General features: G+C 34.6%; 1 protein-coding gene across 2 annotated transcripts in view; it reads right to left on the minus strand.

The window, feature by feature from the left end:
• SPATA6 (spermatogenesis associated 6) overlaps positions 1-21,514 on the minus strand; it is a 157,810-nt gene that overhangs the window by 77,119 nt on the left and 59,177 nt on the right. For both annotated transcript variants that reach the window (XM_067726066.1, XM_067726065.1), the window contains exons 6-9: positions 19,576-19,656; positions 14,748-15,041; positions 10,303-10,390; positions 3,819-3,859 (exon numbers count right to left, since the gene is read on the minus strand). In XM_067726066.1, coding sequence (XP_067582167.1) covers positions 3,819-3,859; positions 10,303-10,390; positions 14,748-15,041; positions 19,576-19,656 — 504 coding nt within the window. The remainder of the gene's footprint in view (positions 1-3,818; positions 3,860-10,302; positions 10,391-14,747; positions 15,042-19,575; positions 19,657-21,514) is intronic.

Consider the following 21,514-nt stretch of genomic DNA (forward strand, 5'->3'; position numbering starts at 1 on the left):
ACTTTTAAACAGAGAAACGAAATCCTAAGACAAAAATCAGATTGAGGAGGTTACTTCCCATCTGAGCCTACTTCAAAGGGCCTCAAGGTAAGTGCCATTAAAAGGCATAAGAACTAAAGAAATAAATCAGACTTCAGAATTGTATTTAGAGGGAAGAAAACAACTTTGTGTGTATTTACTGAAACATTAAACTGACTGCAAGCAAATAAATGAGAAGTTGATACTTGCTTAAGTCTATATTGCCTAAGAAATCAAGAACCTGGCCTTTAAGAGCCTAAGTCTATAAAACAGCTCTCAGGCCCCAAAACTTTTAACCGCAGGAAGTGGGCTTGAAAACTATGCAGTCCCAAGAGATCAAATCCTCCAAACCCATTTCAGAGAGGATAACTCACTGCCATGTGGGGTAATAAATAGACATGGAAAAACCAGCTGCAGGGTAGAGTCAGGGCCCATGGAGAGTTAAGGTCTAAGAAAGGACATTCCTCTACTATCAGGGCAGCGGGGAACCCACCTGTTAGGTTCACAAAGCTTGCCCAGGAGCATTTATCATTGCTGTAGACTAGTAACTGCTCTTCATTCTCTATTTCTCCCTTTTGCAAATAAGAGCACGATTTTTTTCCAGTTAACCTATCCCTGCTCTAACAAAACATACCAGAAATGAGGTTCAGGTAGAGTGAGAAGGTGAGGGAGGGGAGAAGTAACTTGTCTTGGTTCACAGGTCACTGGATCACAGGGAGTCTATCTGGATCTGGCTTATCCAACACTCAAAGATCCTGAAGTTCAAGCTAGATTCAAGTGGAACTTGAATGATGGAACTTCAAGTGATTTTCCTGGAAGAGGACAAAAGCATGTTCTGTGTGAGGGAAGAAGGGGATATTTGGTGGCAGATAGGCAGACTGTGACAGATATGGTCAGTGATCTACTAAAATCTATGAGCCCTCTTCAGTGGAAAACAGCCGCCTAACTAGGATCTCTATTTGCTAGCCACCTTGCTCATCTTGCTTCTAGATGGGACTAGTTCTTGTCAATGGAATATAAGAAGTGACTTAATTCACTTCCAGGCTTTTTTTTTTTAATTAACTAATTAATTTTTGGCTGCACTGGGTCATTCATTTGAATGCCTAGCAATGAAAGGACAAAGAAACAGGGAACAATAAAGATATAGGGAGGCAGGTTGAGAGGTGTGTTCTTTTTCTGAGAACTTTGTATTTATAGAACAGCTGATTATAATGCATCCAGGGTGAAGAGAGGTGACTTTGGCCAAAAGAACAGCTAATGACCAAGTAACTAGAAATCTTAAAGAAGGAGGCGGCAGATATAATAGGTATGAAGAAGTAGGAAAAATAGAAAATAAATATGTTAAATAGCCATTATCCCTCAATATACGCCCTCCACTCAAGCCAGACCAGTAGTTTGCCCCCTGCCTCCAGGACAATGTACTTATTCTAAACTCCAAGGTTTTTTCATGTGGTTTTCCTCCTAAGACATTCTTCTCCCTCTTCCCTTGCCTCTGCAGAATATATTTCTCAATAGAACTCAGGCCAAGTTCCACTTTTCTAAAAAATTTTTGCAAGCACTCCTAGTTTCATAACTCTTCTCCTTGTAGAAATCCTATAGTGTTCCACTACCAGTTACTATATGCCTGTAAGAAAATAGCCCTTTATTTTTTTCATAGAAAAGATAGCACTGTTCAATGCTGCATATGTATTTCTGTGAAAATCTACCTCTTCAATACAGAAATAATCCTGTGAGCTCACTTACCATGCACAGCTTTACAAAGGTAGTATGAATGATCAACTTCTACTCTAACTCTAAAAGTGAAGAATACAGAGGTGAGGGTGGGTGGATATTAAAGATGAATAGAAGTGAAGTTCTTTTAAAGAATTCATTTAGAAAAGAGGATTCTAAATATATCACCTACCTCTAAATGGACCAGTCAATGTAGAATTGGATTATAGTTACCTTAGGATAAAGATTAGTGTCCTATATACTTTATACTTTTCTCCCCATTCTATACTTTTGTATATTTGGTTTACTTGTTTTCTCTTCATAATCCACTCACACAACACATATTTTAGGAATCCACGCCGTACATCAGACAATATCTAGCAATTGTCAATAAGCAAGATCAATAAGATCCTTGCCATTCTGGAACTTACAGATTAGTAAAAAAAAACAAGGATGCAAATAAAGAAGAAAATAAATAAAACTTGTAAAACATGACTTGAAGATAGGCTTGGCCCTTAGGTATTACAACTAAGGTAACTTAGTTACCTTAGGTATTACTTAGGTATAACTTAGTTACCCTTAGGTATTACAACTAAGGTAACTTCCCTGGGCCCCATGCAAGACAACAAACATTATGCTTCTTGATGCGTGTGTGTGCCTGCGCATGCATGCACATATATATTACACAGATCAGTACCCATGTATGTGTTTGAATAAATTCCACATAATAGGGTAGGTCTGCACCAGGGGAATTATGCCAGGCCCACACTCCTCTAGGGACAGCCTTAAGCAAGGGCACGACCCTATACAAATGCTATACAAGGAATGGTTCTATTCAAGTGCTATATCCACGTCTATACTAGTAGTTCTCAAATACCAATCCTTGGATAGACAGCAAAAGAGTTGCATAAGAATCACCTGGAAACTTGTTTAAAATAAAAATTTCTAGTCTACGGTCTCAACAATTTTAACTTAGTAGGCCTGGAATAAACTTTTATAAAGTTCCACCTTGATGATTCTGACTCTCTGGTAGATCTGGCCCCTTAGTCACATGGTGCCTTGGCTTGTTCCATATTTCTTTTATCACAATCAAAGCATGGCAAAGAGCTATACTGTTCAGTGCCAGTAAGCATGGGATAAATTGTTTTCAAGTAAATAGACAAAGGTATTATAAGGAAAGCTATGTTTTTTGTTTTGTTTTGTTTTCCCAACTATGATGCTTCTTCTTCTTCTTAAGAAGCTTACACTTAGGGACAGAAAAGAAAAACTCTGGGGCAGTATTTCTCAAAATGTAGAACATGAACTACTAGTGGTATAGCAGATAACTTAGTATGGTACCCAAAATGAATTTAGATGATACACAAGATTATTTTATATAGCACATGGACATACACTAAAAGGGTACTGAATCCCAAAAGAAAAAATATATTTTCTTTTCAATTCTCTTTCAATCAGAAATCTTTAGTTAGCTATTGGTATGTCTCCTATACCTGTCTATCATTGCTTATCTCATTTTAAGAAAAAGAGAACATGTCTCAGAGTCTTTGGAAAACAATAGTTTTCTAGCCAGAATTTAGTAACGTTGTTTTGTTTTTGCTGTATTTTTAAGGCTATCATCCATTTAAAGTATATGATACTGATTTTTCATTTACACTGGTGAAATAAATAAAAACAAGGTGAATTTTTAAAAGACAGCATAAATTACATGCAGGTATTGTAAAAATTATGAGGATGCTCTACGAATGACTGAAATTTAGAAATACTACTGTGTGAGGTATCACTAAAAGTAGCAACCCGTTTCTCTCTGTCTCTGTCTCTCTCTCACAGACACACACACACACATACACACATACACAAACAAGTAATGAACAATCAAAAGTCACAAAACATTTGTAGCAAGACACTCAATGAAAAGTCTATCCTACCACCTGACAACATACACAAAATAATGACATTCCATAATATGACAATTATTGTTTGTAAATTTCTTGACTAAATGAATATAATATCTGACCATACATATAAGAAATTTACTAATGCTCTAATCTGAAAGCCAGGATAATTATTGTTCTGCAATTTATACTACATACCTTATAATCCTTGGGTCGGTAGCAGCGAAGATGAGAATGATCTAAAAAAGGATGTACAAAAGAAACTATAAATATTTCCTATCAAAAAGAAGAAATTTGTTTTCATCTTTGATTCTTCCTACAATCACTCTGTTTCTACGATTATACTTCATACAGCAGTCTTCAGAAATATCTTAAAAATCCTTCAATAATGTTACAAAGATGATAAGCAACAAGTTAAAATCTGTACCAGTTCTTCAGCAATTAAGTGATTTCAAATCATATTTTCATTAGAGGAGGAGATATCTGATACAGGCCAGATTAATTTTTAGTTGATAAACCAATCTGTCTACATGAAATAGATAATTTTTAGTTGACAAACCAGTTTATGATGAAATATAATTTGAATATATAGATTTGATAGATACTGCCAGACTACATGTGTTCCTAATCTTGGAGTCCATGCTTGAATTAAGTAAGCATAATGGAAACAGGACCAGCTTTAGAGGGCGGGAGCATACTGTCCTGTAGTGTACAGATCTTGCTGACAAATAGATGTGCATTACAGTTCAGGCTCCAGCACTTCCAATATGGCCCTGGGCATATTATCTAATCTTTCTAGTCTCAGATTCCTCAATTTTCTAATGCAGGGGTCCCCAAGCCCCAGGTCACAGACTGATAGCGGTCCTTGGCCTGTTAGGAACCAGGCCGCACAGCAGGAGGGGCGAGCAGCGGGTGAGTGAGCAAAGCTTCATCTGCCACTCCCTACTGCTCCCCATTACCGCCTGAACCATCCCCCTTCCCCACCCCACCACCACCCCCACAGTGGAAAAACTGTCTTCCACAAAACCAGTCCCTGATGCCAAAAAGGTTGGGGACCACTGGTCTAATGTACCTCTTTCGTAATATTGTTTTAAAGATTACATTAGATATTACATGTAAGGCAATACAATAAATGTTAACTATTATTACTACCAGCATTATCAACATCATTACTATTGAATACTAAGTCAAACAAGGCCAGGTTCAACTTCCACTACTTATCATACATGTTAGTTTGGTCAAGTTATACAATTAATCTGTTCTTCATTCCTCATTTTAAGAGTATGAAGACAATGCTTACCTTACCTCAGAGAGTTATAGTGATGATTAAATTATAAAATTTATAAAGGTACCTAGCATAGCATCTACAACAGTGGACTATAAAGCTATTCCCAATCTCTCCCTAAGCCAAAGACCACTACATTGTAGATGCAGATTTGGGGTTTTACTCATTACTTGAAGGAGTCAAGTTTTAAGTATTATAATCTCTGTTATATTGATAGATAAGAAAATCAGAACCATAATTTGCAATTCTACTTCTTTGCTAATACATTCCAGTCAAAAACATTCTAACAGTCTATATTTTACCTTCCCAAACCACCTTGTACAGAAAAAAAAATGGTATACGGATAGAGACCCAGGATAGTCTATATTTAGTCAATTAGCTTTCACTTATAGCACAAGATGCTTGTTCTCCAAGTGTCCTGAGCCATTATAGAGGGCAGCTGAAACATTAATGTCTTTCACACAAGGTCAACTTCACCATTTAATTCAGTAAGGTCCAACTTACTTCAACTGCTTTTCAAAATTCAAAATAAAACTAACTCCCAACCTAACTCCTCTTCTGTAAAGTCTAATGTACAACATGGCCACAAGTAGCAGAAGAAATAAAAGAATGATAAGGACACACTGAGTCTAATTCTCCAAACATGCTAACCTTGAAAATTAAGGTAATAATTTCTATACATAATATATATTCTTTTTGGTAGCTAATGTAATATTCAAAATATCAATATATTAAAACACAGGAATGTCTTCTGCTCTCCACAAACCATTTATAAACATCCTAATTCAGACAAATTTATATAATTTTCTTTCACTTTTATAAATTAAGCTATTACTTTGATCTGACGTTTCCTAATGTTCACAATTTAATCACCTTTACCAACAATTAGGTACTTAACTATATTCTAAATGCAGGAGATAGAGGAGATAATAGTCACAGCCCATGGTCAGGAAGTGCTTATAATTTACTTTAGTTAAGTTATACGAAGTTGAATAACAGCAGCATAAAAGAACAGGCTAAATCAGAATGGTATAGGCAATTAATGCTATTAAAAAGTCATATCAGAGATAGATCTCTCAAAGTTGAAGGCCATGAGGAAAAACTTCCTAAAGGAGGAAAAAGTTGAGCTGGGCCTTAATGAATGGGTCACACTTAAGGAAAGTATGAAGAAAAAGAGCTAATTTAGATCGTGTGTGTGTGTGTGTGTGTGTGTGTGTGCGCACGCGTGCACGCACGCACGTGCATGCACGACCTTGAACAACTTACACTACTTCCTTAAATCTCAGATTTCTTCATCTGTAAAATGAGGATAAATAATAGCATCTAAAATTCTTGAGGTTACTGTGAGTAATTAATCAATGAAATAGTAAGCATTTAGAATAGTGACTAGCAGAAAACACAATATTAGTTATTTGATTCTCCAATAATCTCATGAAATCAGTGTTACAAACTGAATATTTGTGTCCTCCCAAAATTCATATGTTGAAGCCCTACCTCTCAAAGTGATGGTATTTGGAAATGAGACCCTTAGGTGGTAATTAGGGTTAGATGAGGTCATGAGGGTGGGGCTTCATAATGGAAAGAGTGCCCTTATAAGAAGAGACAGTCAGATTTTGCACTTGAGCTCTGGTGTGCTCACTCATTCACTCATGCTCTCTCTCCCCTTTTATTCTAAAAATAGATATTAGTGATTTCACAACTGTGCAAATTTATTAAAAATTATTTAATTGTAAACTTATAACAAGTGAATTTTATGATATATAAATTATACCTCAATAAGGCTGTTAAAAATGTTTTATAAATAATAGAGAATTAAAGAAACTAAAAAAAGGAGTTCCTAAAAATGACACTCTGTAAAACAAGGAGGCACACAAACAAATGAGATATTTTGCTGATAAGTATATACATGATGACTACACGCATTTTATTCAGAAAAGAATAAAATATTACCATTTATTGCTGTCTACTCAAGATATGACCTATTAGGATTTGGGATGTTATTTCCAATTTATTTGACATAAAAATAATAACCATCTAACAAAGGGACTAGTGGAAGCTCATAAAAGATTACAGTCTTGTGTAGAATTGAAACTCACAACAGAATCTTCAAATGAAGAGAATAAGAGACATTTCTCCAAGGGGGAGACAGAGTCTAGTATCTTTCCTAAATCCTAAGCAAAATTGAAAAAGGCCAAGATGTTGCTCTTGATTTCCTCTTTAAAATGCACAAATGATTGGATAAAGCTTCCATATATTCTTGAGGTGTAAGAGATACTGAGTTTCTTCAAAAAGACTGCACAAATTACAATCAGAATTATATATCAAGGAAATTCCAGACAGAGAAAATTTGAAAATTTTATTTTAAAAAATACATCTAAATGAAAGTAGGAAAAGTGGTAGGAGAGTGGTGGAAAAGAAAGGAAGCTGGGGTTAGAAGACCTGGGTTCTACACTGTACACGGCTATTCTGTAGCTCTCCAACATATCACGTAACCTCTCTAAGCCTCTGTCACTCTTCCTGATCAAATATAGCTACATCCATCTTCACATTATTATGAGGACTAAATAAATCAATGTTGGTGAAAATGGTAACCTATAGGAACTTAAGAATTATTAGGCAAGATACTTTGGTAAGAAAATGTTCAAGAAGAATTTTCATTAAAGATAGTCATAAGTGAAAATTCACTATGTGTAAGATATTCTATCATAAGAAATTCACATATGTATTTAAATAGCTGATAAGAACCCAAAGCACAATTGCTCAACTGCCAACCAGAAAAAAAAAAAAAAAGTAGTCCAAAGAATAGGGGCATTAAAATTAGAGAAATGAGAAGGGAAAACTCTTTATAGTAGAAGGCAAATAATAAATGTATAAAGAAAAATGGAACTTAAAAAAATATTTGGTAAACATCACTGTAATAAATTGTTTCGGGCAAGAATCATCAATGTATGCTAAAGGGGTCGAAGTCGAAGAGAATTACATAGTCTCAATCTTCCCATAATTACAAAGGGAAGGAAGAAAATAGCACCTTCATGCTGGAGAAACCGAGCAGACACCATCTTAATCAAGTGAGCAAATTAACATCACCAGTAACAAAGCAACATCACATACATCCTGACATGATGCACTGAGAGTAATACATCACTTCTGTTGTATTCTGGGGGAAAATGAATAAATCTAATCATGAGGGAAAAAAAAATCAAACAAACCCAAATTGAGGGAGATCTATTAAAAAACTGGCCTTTGTTCTTCAAAATTATCACATCATTAAACACAAAGAAAGACTAAGAAACTGACCCATATTAAAGAAAACTAAAGAAAGAGACATGGCAACTGAACCTTATGTATGTTGTGGAATTTCTTTTGCTATAAAGATATTACTAGAACAAGTGGCAAAATATGACTTAGGTTTATAGCTTAGTTAACATTGTATCATTAATTTCCTGTTTTGATACTTGCATCACATTAAGAAAACAACTGTATTAGTTTCCTCAGGCTGTCATCTACCATAGACTAGGTGGCTTAAACCACAGACATTTATTTCTCATAGTTTTAGAGGCTGGAAGTCTGAGATGTGGGTGCCAGCACAGCCAGGTTCCAGTGAGAGCTCTCATTCTGGCTTGAGGATGGCTGCCTTTTGGCTGTGTCCTTACATGAGAGAGAGAGAAAGCAAGACTTCTGGTGTATCTTCTTATAAGGGCACTAATCCCATCATGAGGACCCCACTCCATAAACTCATCTACACCTAATTACCTCCCAAAGGTAATGACCCGTCTCTAGATAACATCACTGGGGGGTTAGAGTTTCAACATATGAACTTTGAGGGACACATATCAGCCCATGGCAATGTCCTTGTCAAGAAAAGTTTATACACAGACACTCATACAGGGAGGAGGCAGGGAGGAGAAAGAGAGAGAGGAAGAGGGAAAAGAAAATATTAATATTTGTGGACTCTGAGTAAAAGGTGTAGGGGAATTCTTTGTACTATCTCAACTTTCTGTAAGTCTGAAATTATGTCAAATTAAAAAGAAAAAAAAGCACCTCATTATTGACCTCTCTGATTGTACCTCTACACAGGCAGCTGACTGTTTTGATTAGAAGTTACTAGAAACTATAACAGTTCTGCTGGCAAATACATAATAATTGTCAAGGGAAATCAGACATTTAAGTGCATTCTACAAACATCTTCCAAAGAAATGTCTATATTGAAGCTATTTTCAATTTTCTGGTTCTGAAAGCTTATTTACTCTATGTCTATAAATTTAGTACAAGAGGGGAAACATCCCTTGGAGGGGGAAGTCCAAGAGTATAACATCTGTTCCTAATTTCATATAATCTGCTATTCTGAGTATGAAAGACTTATTGATCACCCCATTTATCTCCCAGTTACTGCTAAAAAAGCAAAATAAATGTGCAAAAACTCTTCATGTTCTCAGATAAGAATGTTTCATATCCCAATTTTTAAAAACAGATTATACACTAGCGTTTAGAAACAAAACGAGACAGAGCTCACTACATGTTGATTGTATTTTTTCACTCTCACTTTTCTATGCCTTTTTTTTCGTGTGCAGTAAATTAACTTAAAGGCTGCTGGTGGATACTTGGTGAACTGACTAGCTAATGTCTACAGATATTAACGCTTACATATCTCTAATTATAAAATACTACTTAATCTTCTTCATAAAAATCATCTTCATATTGAACTTAAGAAACAACTTATCTAACCATCAGGACCAGGCCTAAAAATGAAAAAAAAATATTATAAACTAAACCTAAAGGACATTATCTTTCCAGAAATATAAATAATAAGTATTATTTTGACAGCTGATACTTATTAAGTGCTAGAGCATTTTACATGGTAATATTTATCATGTTATCTTCATTCTTCAATAAACTGATTATCAGAGTAAAGTGATTTGTTCAAGAATGCCCAGTTTATAAATAAGTGGTAGAGAAAGTATTCAAATATATGTGTAAATGTATGTCCAAAACCTATAAAACTGAACTCTTTTTACAACGGTGTTTCCCAAAGCCTGTTCCATAAACTAAGTAATATATGTTAAGGAGAGGAAAAGGTTTCATGGTCAAATACATTTAGAAATTGTTGAGCAAAACAAAAGGTTTTGTTTTGTTTTGTTTTTTACTAAAAGGTATCATAGCCTTTAATATGCTAATATGTGTTTTGAATCTCAAAGATGAAGATGGTTTATAGCAGCACAGAAATTCTACTATTTTTAGAGAGTACCGACATGGGTGTCCCACAAGTTGTAAAAAGTGGCATTATACCATATTTTCCAATACAGCCAAGATTCTGTTTTTATTAATTGATGCCAAGACAAAGACTTGAATGTAGCCAAGAGAACTAAAACAGATGAAGAGAGATAACTTGTAGCTAACCATTGTGCAGCCTGGACCATCCATTTCTTTCACAGTCTCTGCCAGAAGATCCAAATAAAGCATCAGCCCTGGGACTTGGGGGATCAACCTAGAATAAGGAAGATTTCAATGTAAAACGGAGCTTAAATATTTTTTTCAGTCTCATGGAGTCAGAAAATCAATTGAGGTACATAGATCACATTATCATCAAGTTAACATGATACTGCCTATACAGTTCAAGGATGTTCCAAGATCAGAGCTTAGCCGAGTATTTTGCTGTTTGTTTTTAAATAAAATTTAAGTTAAACTCCAGAAATTTTTAATTATATTTTGAATCCACTCTAAAATGAACAGATTTATAGTTGAAAGGTCCATTACTTTATTGCCTAGTTTGCTTCCTATTACAAAGTTAAAAACAGGGAAATCTTACTTTGCCACATTTAAGAAACAAGTTTAGCCATTTACTACTTATCTCCTTAGCATATAGATTTTGAATTTAGTGTCTTTACTTGGCTGTGTTCAGGAGTCAGCATTCTGAGTATAGTAATAAAAGATATTAACAGTTATCCATATTTTCTAACAAAAAAAAAGTCAGAATGATATAAATCTGTGCAAAAAAGACAGCTCTACTTACCAAAATTAAAAACTTTGTACATAAAAGGACAATATCAAGTAAAAAGGCAACCCATGTAGTAGGAGAAAATATTTGCAAATCATTATCTGAAAAGGCATTAATATCCAGAATATATAAAGAAACATCTAAAACTCAATCTAAAAAACTCAATTAAAAGTTGAGCAAAGGACTTAAGAAGACATTTCTCCAAAAGATATACAAATGACCAATAAGCACATGGAAAATCAATCAACATCACTAATCATAAAGGAAGTACAAATCAAAATTCTAGTTTACCCCCATCAGGATGGCCATTATCAAAAACCAGAAAGTAACAAGTGTTGACAAGGATATGGAGAAATTGAACCGCTTGTGCACTCTTGGTAGGAATGTAAATTGGTGCAGCCACTATGGAAAACAGCATAGTGGCGCCTCAAAAAACTCAAAATAGGATTGTCATACAATCCAGCAATTCCACTCCTGGGTATATACCCAAAAGAACTGAAACCAGGGCCCTGAATAGATATTTCTATACTATTTTCACAGCAGTATTATTCACAACAGCCAAAAGGTAGAATCAACCTGTGTCCATCAACAGACGAATGAATAAACAAAATATGGTATATACATGTAAAAGATTATGCAGCCATAATAAGGAAGAAAATTCTGACACATGCTGTAACATGAGTTAACCTTGATGACTTTATGCTAAGTGAAACAAGCAATTCACAAACTGACAAATACTGTATATATTAGGTAGCACTTATATGAGGTACCCAAAATAGTCAAATTCATAGAGACAAAAAGTAGAATGGTAGTTGCCAGGGCTGAAGGGAAAGAGGAATGGGGAGTTATTGTTTAACGGGTACAGTTTCAGTTTAGCAAGATGAAAAATGTTCTGGAGATAGACGGTGGTGATGATTATACAACGTGAATGTACTTAATGTGTACACTTTAAAATGTACACTTAAAATGGTTAAAATAGTAAGTTTTATATTGTGCATATTTTACCACAATTTTTTAAAATTTAACTTTAAAAAAAGGAATGTGAAAAGACAAGCCACAGAATGAGAAAAAATATTTGCATATCATGTAACTGATAAGGATCTAGAATCCTAAATATATAACAGAAAATTTACAACTGAATTCAACAAAAAGGCAAACAACTCAATTAAAAATGGGCAAAGGACTTGAATAGACATTTCTCCAAAGAAGATATGCAAATGGCAACAAGCACGTGAAAAGATGCTCAGCATCATTAGTCATTAGGGAAATGCAAATCAAAACCATAATGAGATACCACTCCACACCCCTCAGGATGGCTACAATAAAAATAAAACAACAAAATGAGAATGTGGTGAGAATGTGGATAAATTGGAACCACCACACATTGCTGGTGGAAACAAAATGGAGGAACCACTGTGGGAAAGTTTGGCAATTCCTCAAGAAGTTAAACATAGAATTACCATATGGCCCAGCAATTCCACTCCTAGGTATTAAAGCAGTTGGGAATGAAAACAGGTATTCAAACAAAAACTTGTGTATGAATGTTCACAGAAGTACTATTCACATAACTAAAAGTTGAAAACCCAAATGTCCATCAACAGATTAATGGATAAACAAAATGTACAATGGATTATTCAGTCATAAAAAGAATCAAGTACTGATACATGCTACAACATGGATGAAACTAGAAAACACTGTGCTAAATGAAAAAAGACACAAAAAGCCAAACACTGTATGTCCATAGAGATAGTGAGCAGATCAGTGGTTGCCAGGGGCTGGGGAAAGAAATGGGGAGTGAATGCTTAATGAGCATGGGGTTTCCACTTAGGGTGATGAAAAAGTCCTGGAACTAGATAGTGGTGACAGCTGAACCACAATATAAATATACTTGATGTCACTGAATTATACACTTTAAAATGGTTGAAATGGTAAATTTTATGTTATGAGTATTTTACCACAATAGGAAAAAATCCTATTCTGCATAAATAAAAAAGCAAAGAACGCAGTTTAACTCTTATAGGATGGTTGTGCCAGTTTGGGAGAGTACTAGTTAGATTCTTGAAATGGCTTCTTATTCTTTAAGATTACTTTTTATACAGTGTTTGTAAAACTAGAATGTCTTTCCTAAATGTATTACATTTTGCATATTCATGTATCAAATTAAAATTTTGTTTGGTTACCAATTTTGTTAAGTGCTTTTAAAATCATGAATGCCCATGGGGCTGAGAGAGGCATACATTTATACAGCTGGAAAAAATCTAGTTCTATACAATAACGTAAGCAATTTTATAAGCTTAGAAGTATGTATTTCTTTCTGTTCAATGGAAAGCTGAAAGGGAAATCATTTAAATAAAAATGTGAAGATTTATACCAAGCATTATTAAAATTATTCTATTTTGAACAGTGACATGAACATAATAATAAACATTTTAAGAGCAGTTATTTCCCTAAGCAACTTTTATGTGGCTAACGCTCAAAATATTCCTGGTTATCTTCGTACATAGGCATTTTAATTAAAATGCTAATATTTCTTCAGATTAGAATTTAGCATGTCCTTTCTTTTCAACTTAATTTGCAATTATGAGCAAACAGAATTAAAGGCATTCTGAAACTGTCGTCAAACAAGCAAGTAAACATATCTGGATATTGTTCAAACAACAAAAAAATGTGACCAGAACCTATAAACGAGTTCTATAGGAATAAGACAAGTATAATCACAATAATCTCAATAAAATAATCATTTAAAAGTGTCCATTATATTATAAATTTTCTTTTTTACAATAAAAAATCTATTACTTAGGCTACAATAATAAAGGATTCATAGTCAAAATATGAAAATGGAATGAAATATTGCTTAAGGCACAGCTAAATTTTTTTTTAAAGGTATCACAAAGAAAATCTGAACTTCTAGGTGGCGTATGTTAAAAAAGCTATTTGACCATCACAGGGGCATGTTTACATGTTCGTACTGATATTTACGTTTTAAAATTTGGAAAAAAATGCATTAGAGACAAAGTCAGAAAGTGTTTCATAGACATCTCAAAAAGTTGTTTTGCTTCTATAAGCACTTAAATCTTCAAGTTTATTATTATATAAAGCAATTTTTATTAATTTGCAAGCTTTTCTTAAAGAAATACTTTTAAGGTAATATAGTTTGATAAAAATTAAAGAAATTATGAAGATCCTGAGAAAGCCTTTTATTCAATATTCTGATTACAGACCCTTAAAATTAGCCAGAGTCTATTTGACTATATGGACACAAGCTCTAAACTCAAACCATACCAAAACAGGCTTCCATATAGAAAGATTAGAAACTATGTTACCCTTGAAGTTAACTCTTTCTTTCAAAGGGCTTCCTCTTCCCATCAAATAAAGATTTACTTCAAAGATCCATTATATAAGGTTTATCCAAGGGACATAATTTCAAGAGAAACTTACTTTTCCATTATAATTTTTTAAAAGGCTGGGGGAGGAGGGTGTCTTCCTTTCCACAAAGAAAACTTGGTCTTCTTTTAATACCCTACTCTGCCATTTTAGAACTAATGTCAATTACATCTCAGTTCAATTTGTAAAGTTATTACACGGTCCACTGTATGAGAGGAAAGGAAATGGCTACTGAGAGGATTTAACATGGCATTCATAATGGAGCTTGATCTCTGCCCGGTTTAAAGGCTGCAAAAGAATGTTCTTTTATCAAGTTAATTTTCCATTTTAGATTGCTAGGCTAACAGTTCAGGAAAGAAAATTATTAATATAAGCTAGAAGTTGAAAGAAATTTGAGAATAATATTTTAGTGGAAGAACAGATTAGATCAGTTTCAAATGGAAATGTTTCAGAGAACACATACATGTCTAATCACAAATGGAGGTTTATCTGTTTCTTTTTTGAATTCATAGGGCCCCAGATTTAAATGCGCCAGCCGCTGCCTAGTGTCTTCAGATAGCTCACACATGCGTCTTTTTGTGTAAGGAGATGGAGAGTGTGATTTTGAAGAAATTGTAGGCTGTTCGTAGTTTTTTGCATTTATGCAATATTTATTTCTCTCAGGTGATTTGGAGTTTTTCTTTTGTGACCTTGATGTTCTGGTTTGCAGTCTGCCATGTGATTTTTCAACTGGAGCCGTATGGTGAATAAATTTATCCTAAACATAAAAAATAAAATTCATTTGGTCAGGAGAGATATATTTTATACATATTATGACCCTTGGGTAAACCATATACATATGCATATATATATAACTACAGGTAGAAAAAACCTTAAAAAGTAATTTAAGGCACATATAATCTATCAAAGCCAACTAGATCAGTCTCTCTTATCCATGTAGATCCTGAGGGAAGTCAAATCCATATCCTCCGAAATAACTCTGTCTAGTAGTTAATAAAATATACTCTACCACACTTCTTAAGTATAACAAGTACTTTAACAAAGTTAAAGCCCAATATTTAATCATTTGAAAAATCTAAGAAAAAAAGTAAAAACAATTATTTTTCAGTATACTAAAAAACTAATGCAAACATTGGTTTATCATTTATAATTATGTATTCAAATAATTGGCTATATAATTTAAGAGGATTTGTTTAGTAATCTTAGCAACACACATGTCTAATTAGTTGATTATAAAATCTTTATGGAGAAAACTATACGTTTCATTCATACTATCATGATTACATACATTTGCACAATGTGAAAATCTGAAGAAAAGCTTTATACATATTTTCATAAAATGTATAATTTGGATTATACAAGGTGATTAGGATTTTTAAGATCTCTTCCAAACTAAAACTTTACAATTCAATGACAGATAACCATAACATCTTAATTCTGTATTTTTATAAAAGTAAAAATGTACAAAAGACACGTTACAAACTTTAATGACTAGTACTCTGTCTTCTAGTAAAACTGGCTAACACTCTAAAATTTTAAACACAAATGATATTTCTATATATTTTGTGTTATTAGGATACTTTATTCAAATAGTCTCTGCCTTAAAAAAGTTGGATTACAAGTAAATAATTTAAGACCTCTTCAAGCTTTGTCTAGATTTATAAGCTTTCCAATATTCGAGAAAATGGACAGTTGAGAATCTTTGAACGTCCTCCTAACTTTATCACATTAAAAAACCACCGGGCTTCCCTGGTGGCGCAGTGGTTGAGAGTCCGCCTGCCGATGCAGGGGACACGGGTTCGTGCCCCGGTCCGGGAAGATCCCACATGCCGCGGAGCGGCTGGGCCCGTGAGCCATGGCCGCTAAGCCTGCGCATCCGGAGCCTGTGCTCCGCAATGGGAGAGGCCACAACAGTGAGAGGCCCGTGTACCGCAAAAAAATAAACAAGAAAAACCACCAATCCTACCTTCCCTCTTCTCTACTTTCTCAATCCCCCTCCCTACTTGCTAAAGGTATCTATTTCTAAGTAAATAAAATACAAATGTGAAATAGGAGAAGAGTCAAATATTTTTTAAAGTAGGAAACTACTTTTTTTTTTTTTAAACAGGAAAGAAAATAGGAAAACAAGGAAACAAAGTTTCCTGATTAGAAAAATAAGTCCACAAGTTTCATACAGACCAGCAGCATCAGATTATTTCATCATTTTTCTTTCTTCTCTAGCTCTTGCTATGCTCCTGGACCTTCTCCCACCTTGTTCAATGACTTCAACAAGTAATTCAGAATTTTTCATCCCACTTCACCTATCTCTATGACATCACACTGACTCACAGAAGCAGCATTATTAACACATGAAAAGAACTTTTGAGGTTTAATAAAATGTTCAAGCAATGAATCTTTCCAAGAACTTAGACTTCCTATTTCTGAGCTTTAACTGTCTTTTTCTACTTCATCTTAGATTTTATCATTATACAGATCCATTGCACCCTAAACTCTGAAAACCCCTTGCTGACCAAACCTTTTCCTCAACCTACTTCTTTTATTTTCACTGAATCTGTTACTTGTCCTCTTCGTCTCCCTCAGCCCCTAGATCTCTTTCCCCCAGATCCTCATACATTTTTAGGATCTCTTACCTTTAGATCCGGATGAACCCAACATCACCTATTTCAGCAATGCTGTAAAGTTCCTTCTTACCCACCTCTTGCTTATACCAAACTGAAAGGAACTCTTTCTTCTTTTTTGATTACAGCTTTTGAATGCTGAATACCACTAGAGGAAGTTAGAAACGGTGCTGTATCTACCACAGATTCATACCTTCTAACCTAATCAATCCTTAATGCATCCTATTAATGCCCAATAAAACTTAAAATAGTAGCTGTTTCATACTGTTTTACACAAAATGGCTCCCTAGATCAGCCACAAGGACAACAGCACTTGTGACAAAAGGAGACTTGAAAAGTGCTAGTCTTCTTTTACTCCAGAAAACCTTCCCGCCACATGTGAATGAGCTGAAATTAGCCTGCTAGATGGTGAGAGTCTGTGGCCATCACCCCAGCTGAAATCAAGCCAAACACCAGGAATGTAAAGTCCCTCTCACACCAAGAAGTCAGCCAGCTGCCAGACATGCAAGTGAAGCCCTCCTAGCCCACTCAGCCCTAGCCTAGGCAGCCCAGACCAAAAGAATCACCCAGCCAATCCACACAACTGTGAGAAGCATCTTATTTTAAGTTACTAAGTTAGTGTGGCTCGTTACACAGCAAAAGCTACCTGATACAGATTATCAAACATATTAATAAAGTTACTAGTAATATTTAACTATTTACTAATAAATTCTACTTTGCAGTAGGTAAAAGAGACTACATAGAAAACTAGATATATTCCAGAAAATCTCAATAATATATTTATTTTTTCAGTCCATTCAATTGGTGGCAAAACATCAATTGTGACAAAAAATTTGAAAATAATGTGCCAAAAGGAATAAAGATCATTATAAATATTTATAAACCTAAATGATTTTAAAGAGTTTATTTCAATCACTCCTCTCTTAAAAACCGAAAATGGTTTGTCTAATTCTTAAACTGTATTTGAACCTGAAAATGCTGTTTTATACCCATTAAAATTTTAATTGTAACTAATATTCACTTGGGAAAAAAGTGGATTTAGCATGTTCTCAAATAAGATCAAATAAGATTAAAATTCTGGCTGTTACCATTCAGAATTTTAATGTAAAAGTGTATATACTCTGTTGTGCCTACCATACAATGTCTTCATCTTATATTTCATCTATGTCTTCTATATCTCAATTATCTTAATTAAAAAACGAATAACCTCAGTAACAGCCACAAAATTTATTAATTATATGCTACGTGCAGACACATATGTTCTCTAATTTAATCTTTAAACCAGTCTTTTGAGGAACTTGAACCCAAATCTGTCTGATTCTCAAGAATATTTTCTTAATAACACCAAAGGCTATTCTCTCACATCTCTGTTCAACAAAAAACAAATGACAAACATTGAAATGGCAAGTTAGCCAAAAGCTTACAGAGGAAACTGCTAGTCCAATGAAACTACTAGTGGGGTGAAAGTTCTACATTTAGTAAGGAATCTTCCACTAAGCTGTACACTTAGAATGTGTGTACTCTTCTGTGTGTATACCACACTCCTGACAAAAAAAGAAATTTCTACCCACCCAGTAAAGGCATACCGCAGTGTGGGTAGGAAACTTCTGTGAATCCAGAGGAAGCACTTCTGACAATTTACAAATGTGCACAGTGCATATCTCCAAACAAGTCAGTAACCCAGCTCTGCATTTGGCAAGTACGTGTCATTAGATCTCTAGTAGCCGTGTTTCAGCTTGCATTTAAAAGATAAATAATTAGGCCAAACTCTAACATACCAAATGTCTTGCTAAACAAAGTAAGAAAGATCCCCTTGATAATCTTACAATCATATTTTACCTTTGTTAGCTTGTCAAGTTACCACCCTGAGCAAATTCCCTCTGAAACTGATAATGCAGGAAATTAACATTCTACTTTTTCCACCATAGGTCCAGTTCTGCCCTGTTTGGGTCCTCTAGGCTTTATATAGTACTGGCTCATCATCACAGGCTGGCCACTGTTACCTGGTCATAATGCAGTCACATATGTATGAGTGATGCCTAGACATTATTAGATAACCTGTGGTCAGGGTAGCAAGATGGTCCCAGTGACTCAGTAGGAAGTTAGACCAGAATGTAATATTAGATCCAGATATCTGAGTTTACTGAAGGCAGTTTTTACAAACACAGAAGGTACTTTTTAGGCTGAAGTATTGAAGCTTCTCTTGATCTGACAGCACTAGAACAGCCACCAAACTAAGCAACAGTCCCTTAAGGAATTAGAGACACTCAAGAAGCTATACCCACTAACCACCTATATCCCAGCCTGAGAACCTCTGGTCCCATTCGCTAAAAATGTATCCTTTGAACTTTAACTTCTTTAAGATTCATAGAAGCCTCCAACCAAGTTCTCTGTGGAACTTTTTGAAACCAACATCTTTCTGGCAGCCTAATTTCTTTCCATTAAAAAAAAAAAGTACCATCTACCATGTACACCAAGTTTTTCACTTCCACACTTATTAACATGTAACCAAACAGCTAAATACCTAAGATAATTGTTTTACTTAAACTAGAGACTGATCAAAAAAATGTGAAAAGAGTTGTAGCCAAAATAAAAGAATAATGCTTGCCAAATGCCCAATAAATACAAACAAATAAATTAAACCATTAGATATTTTAAATAAATGATTTTAACCTGAGTGTGGCACTTCCTTGAACTTATCAGACATTCGGTAATCACTGAGGTTGTAGAAAATTCCAGCTTTGGAGCAATTCCCTGAGGAGGAAAGAGAGGATATTAGTAGACATTTTAATTTTTAAAAAGCTAATTATTACTGGTGAAAACACGACCTATAGTAACAAACACTTACCAAGGTTCAGCTGCTTTATTTGTTAGTTTGAATTTCTTATTAAGGATAAAGACAACAAACGAATGTTAAATGTTATCAAGAAACAGTTTTACTGCTGATGATTCACTTACAAGTGATTATATCACTTTTATGGAAAAATTCAGATATTTTTCATTTTCAAGTATTTCCCTGTCAATTTTTTAAAGATTTTTAATAATATTTAAAGTCCTAAATATTTGAAAATACTTAATGGATTCTGGTTCTTTTTACTTTTACAGATTAAGATGTACTTAACTACATAATCCAGAAATACTTTGCATAGTCTCCACGTGTCAAAAAAAAAAAATCACAGCTCCTGGGTATGCAGCTTTTGAAAACAGAAGAGAGATAAGTCTCTACCAATTCTTCCAACAGTTTTTCCCATAATGTAGCTTACATTCAGATATATGAATGAATGAATCTAGTTTCTATTTTTTGCAACATTTCAATCATCAGCTTAAACACTGTTTTGAGATAAGCAGAGACAAATAGTAAAATTCAAAGGACAGTCACAAAGCACCTGAGAAAATATTTGGAAGCACACAAGTTACATATTCACCAAAACACTAAAAGATACAGTATATTGTCTGTACCCAGGCCAGCTTCACTCTAATATATTGGAGGTCAGATATCTTACCCAGTCTTTGACCTACTAACTTTAAAGTTTCAAATATTACACACTACAAAAAGGTTAAATATGAGTTACCTATGGATTAAATGGATGACTTTTTTTCTGCAAACATACTTTTATTGATAATGCTTACTTGTTAGTTATCCATTGCTGCATAGCATATCACTTAGCAGTTTACAACATAAGTACATACTATCTCACATAGTTCCTAAAGGTCAGCAATCTGGCAGAGGCTGAACTAGTTGGTTCTGGCTTGAAATCTCTCATGAGATTGCAGTCAAGATGTTGTTTGGGCTGTAGTTTTCTGAAAGCTCGACTGAGGCTGGAGGATCTGCTTCCTGAGATTCACACAGTTGTTGGCTGGAGGACTCAGTTCTTTTCTATCTTTTAGCAAGAGAACTCAGCTCTTTCTCGATAGGACTGCCTGAGTGTCCTCATGACATGGTAACTAGTTCTCTCAAAGCAAAGCAAGGAGGAAGACATAATCCTTTTTATGACTTAGTTTCAGAAGTCTAACACTGTCACTGCTGTCACATTCTATTCATTAGAGCCCTTAAGTACAGCCCACATTCTAGAACAAAGGAAACTACCTTTTTAGCAGAGGAGCATCAAAAATTTGGGGGACATGTTTTTAAACCACCACAGTTCACTCTCTGACCACAAATTAAATTCCTCTCATGTGTAAACTAAACTCATGCCCTACTGAAGGAAAAGGAAAAGGAAAGGAAAGGGGAAAGTCTCATCCTTTTATAACTTCAGCTTGAAATCCAGGATATTGGCATCTAAATCAAACTGTTATTCAGCTGTCTCAGGTATGGTTCTTTAAATACAGTTTCTAGGATACAGTTCCTCACAATTAGAAGACCTATGAACTAAAGAAACATGTGCCCCACATATATTCAAGGTACACATATGCAGCAGGCAGAGGATAATCACTATAGACATTCCTATTCAACAAAAGAGAATACAAGAGGCAAATAGAAATCACTGGTCCACAGCAATTCTGAAATCAGCCAGGAAAATGTTAGAAGTTTCTCACTTAGAAGTTTAGTCCTATTTCTGCTCAGAAATAACTATCCATAGTTTTTGGCTCCACTCTCTGGGCTCTTGCTTCC

Source organism: Pseudorca crassidens, chromosome 2 (genome assembly GCF_039906515.1).
Source record: "Pseudorca crassidens isolate mPseCra1 chromosome 2, mPseCra1.hap1, whole genome shotgun sequence".
NCBI classification, from domain to species: domain Eukaryota; kingdom Metazoa; phylum Chordata; class Mammalia; order Artiodactyla; family Delphinidae; genus Pseudorca; species Pseudorca crassidens.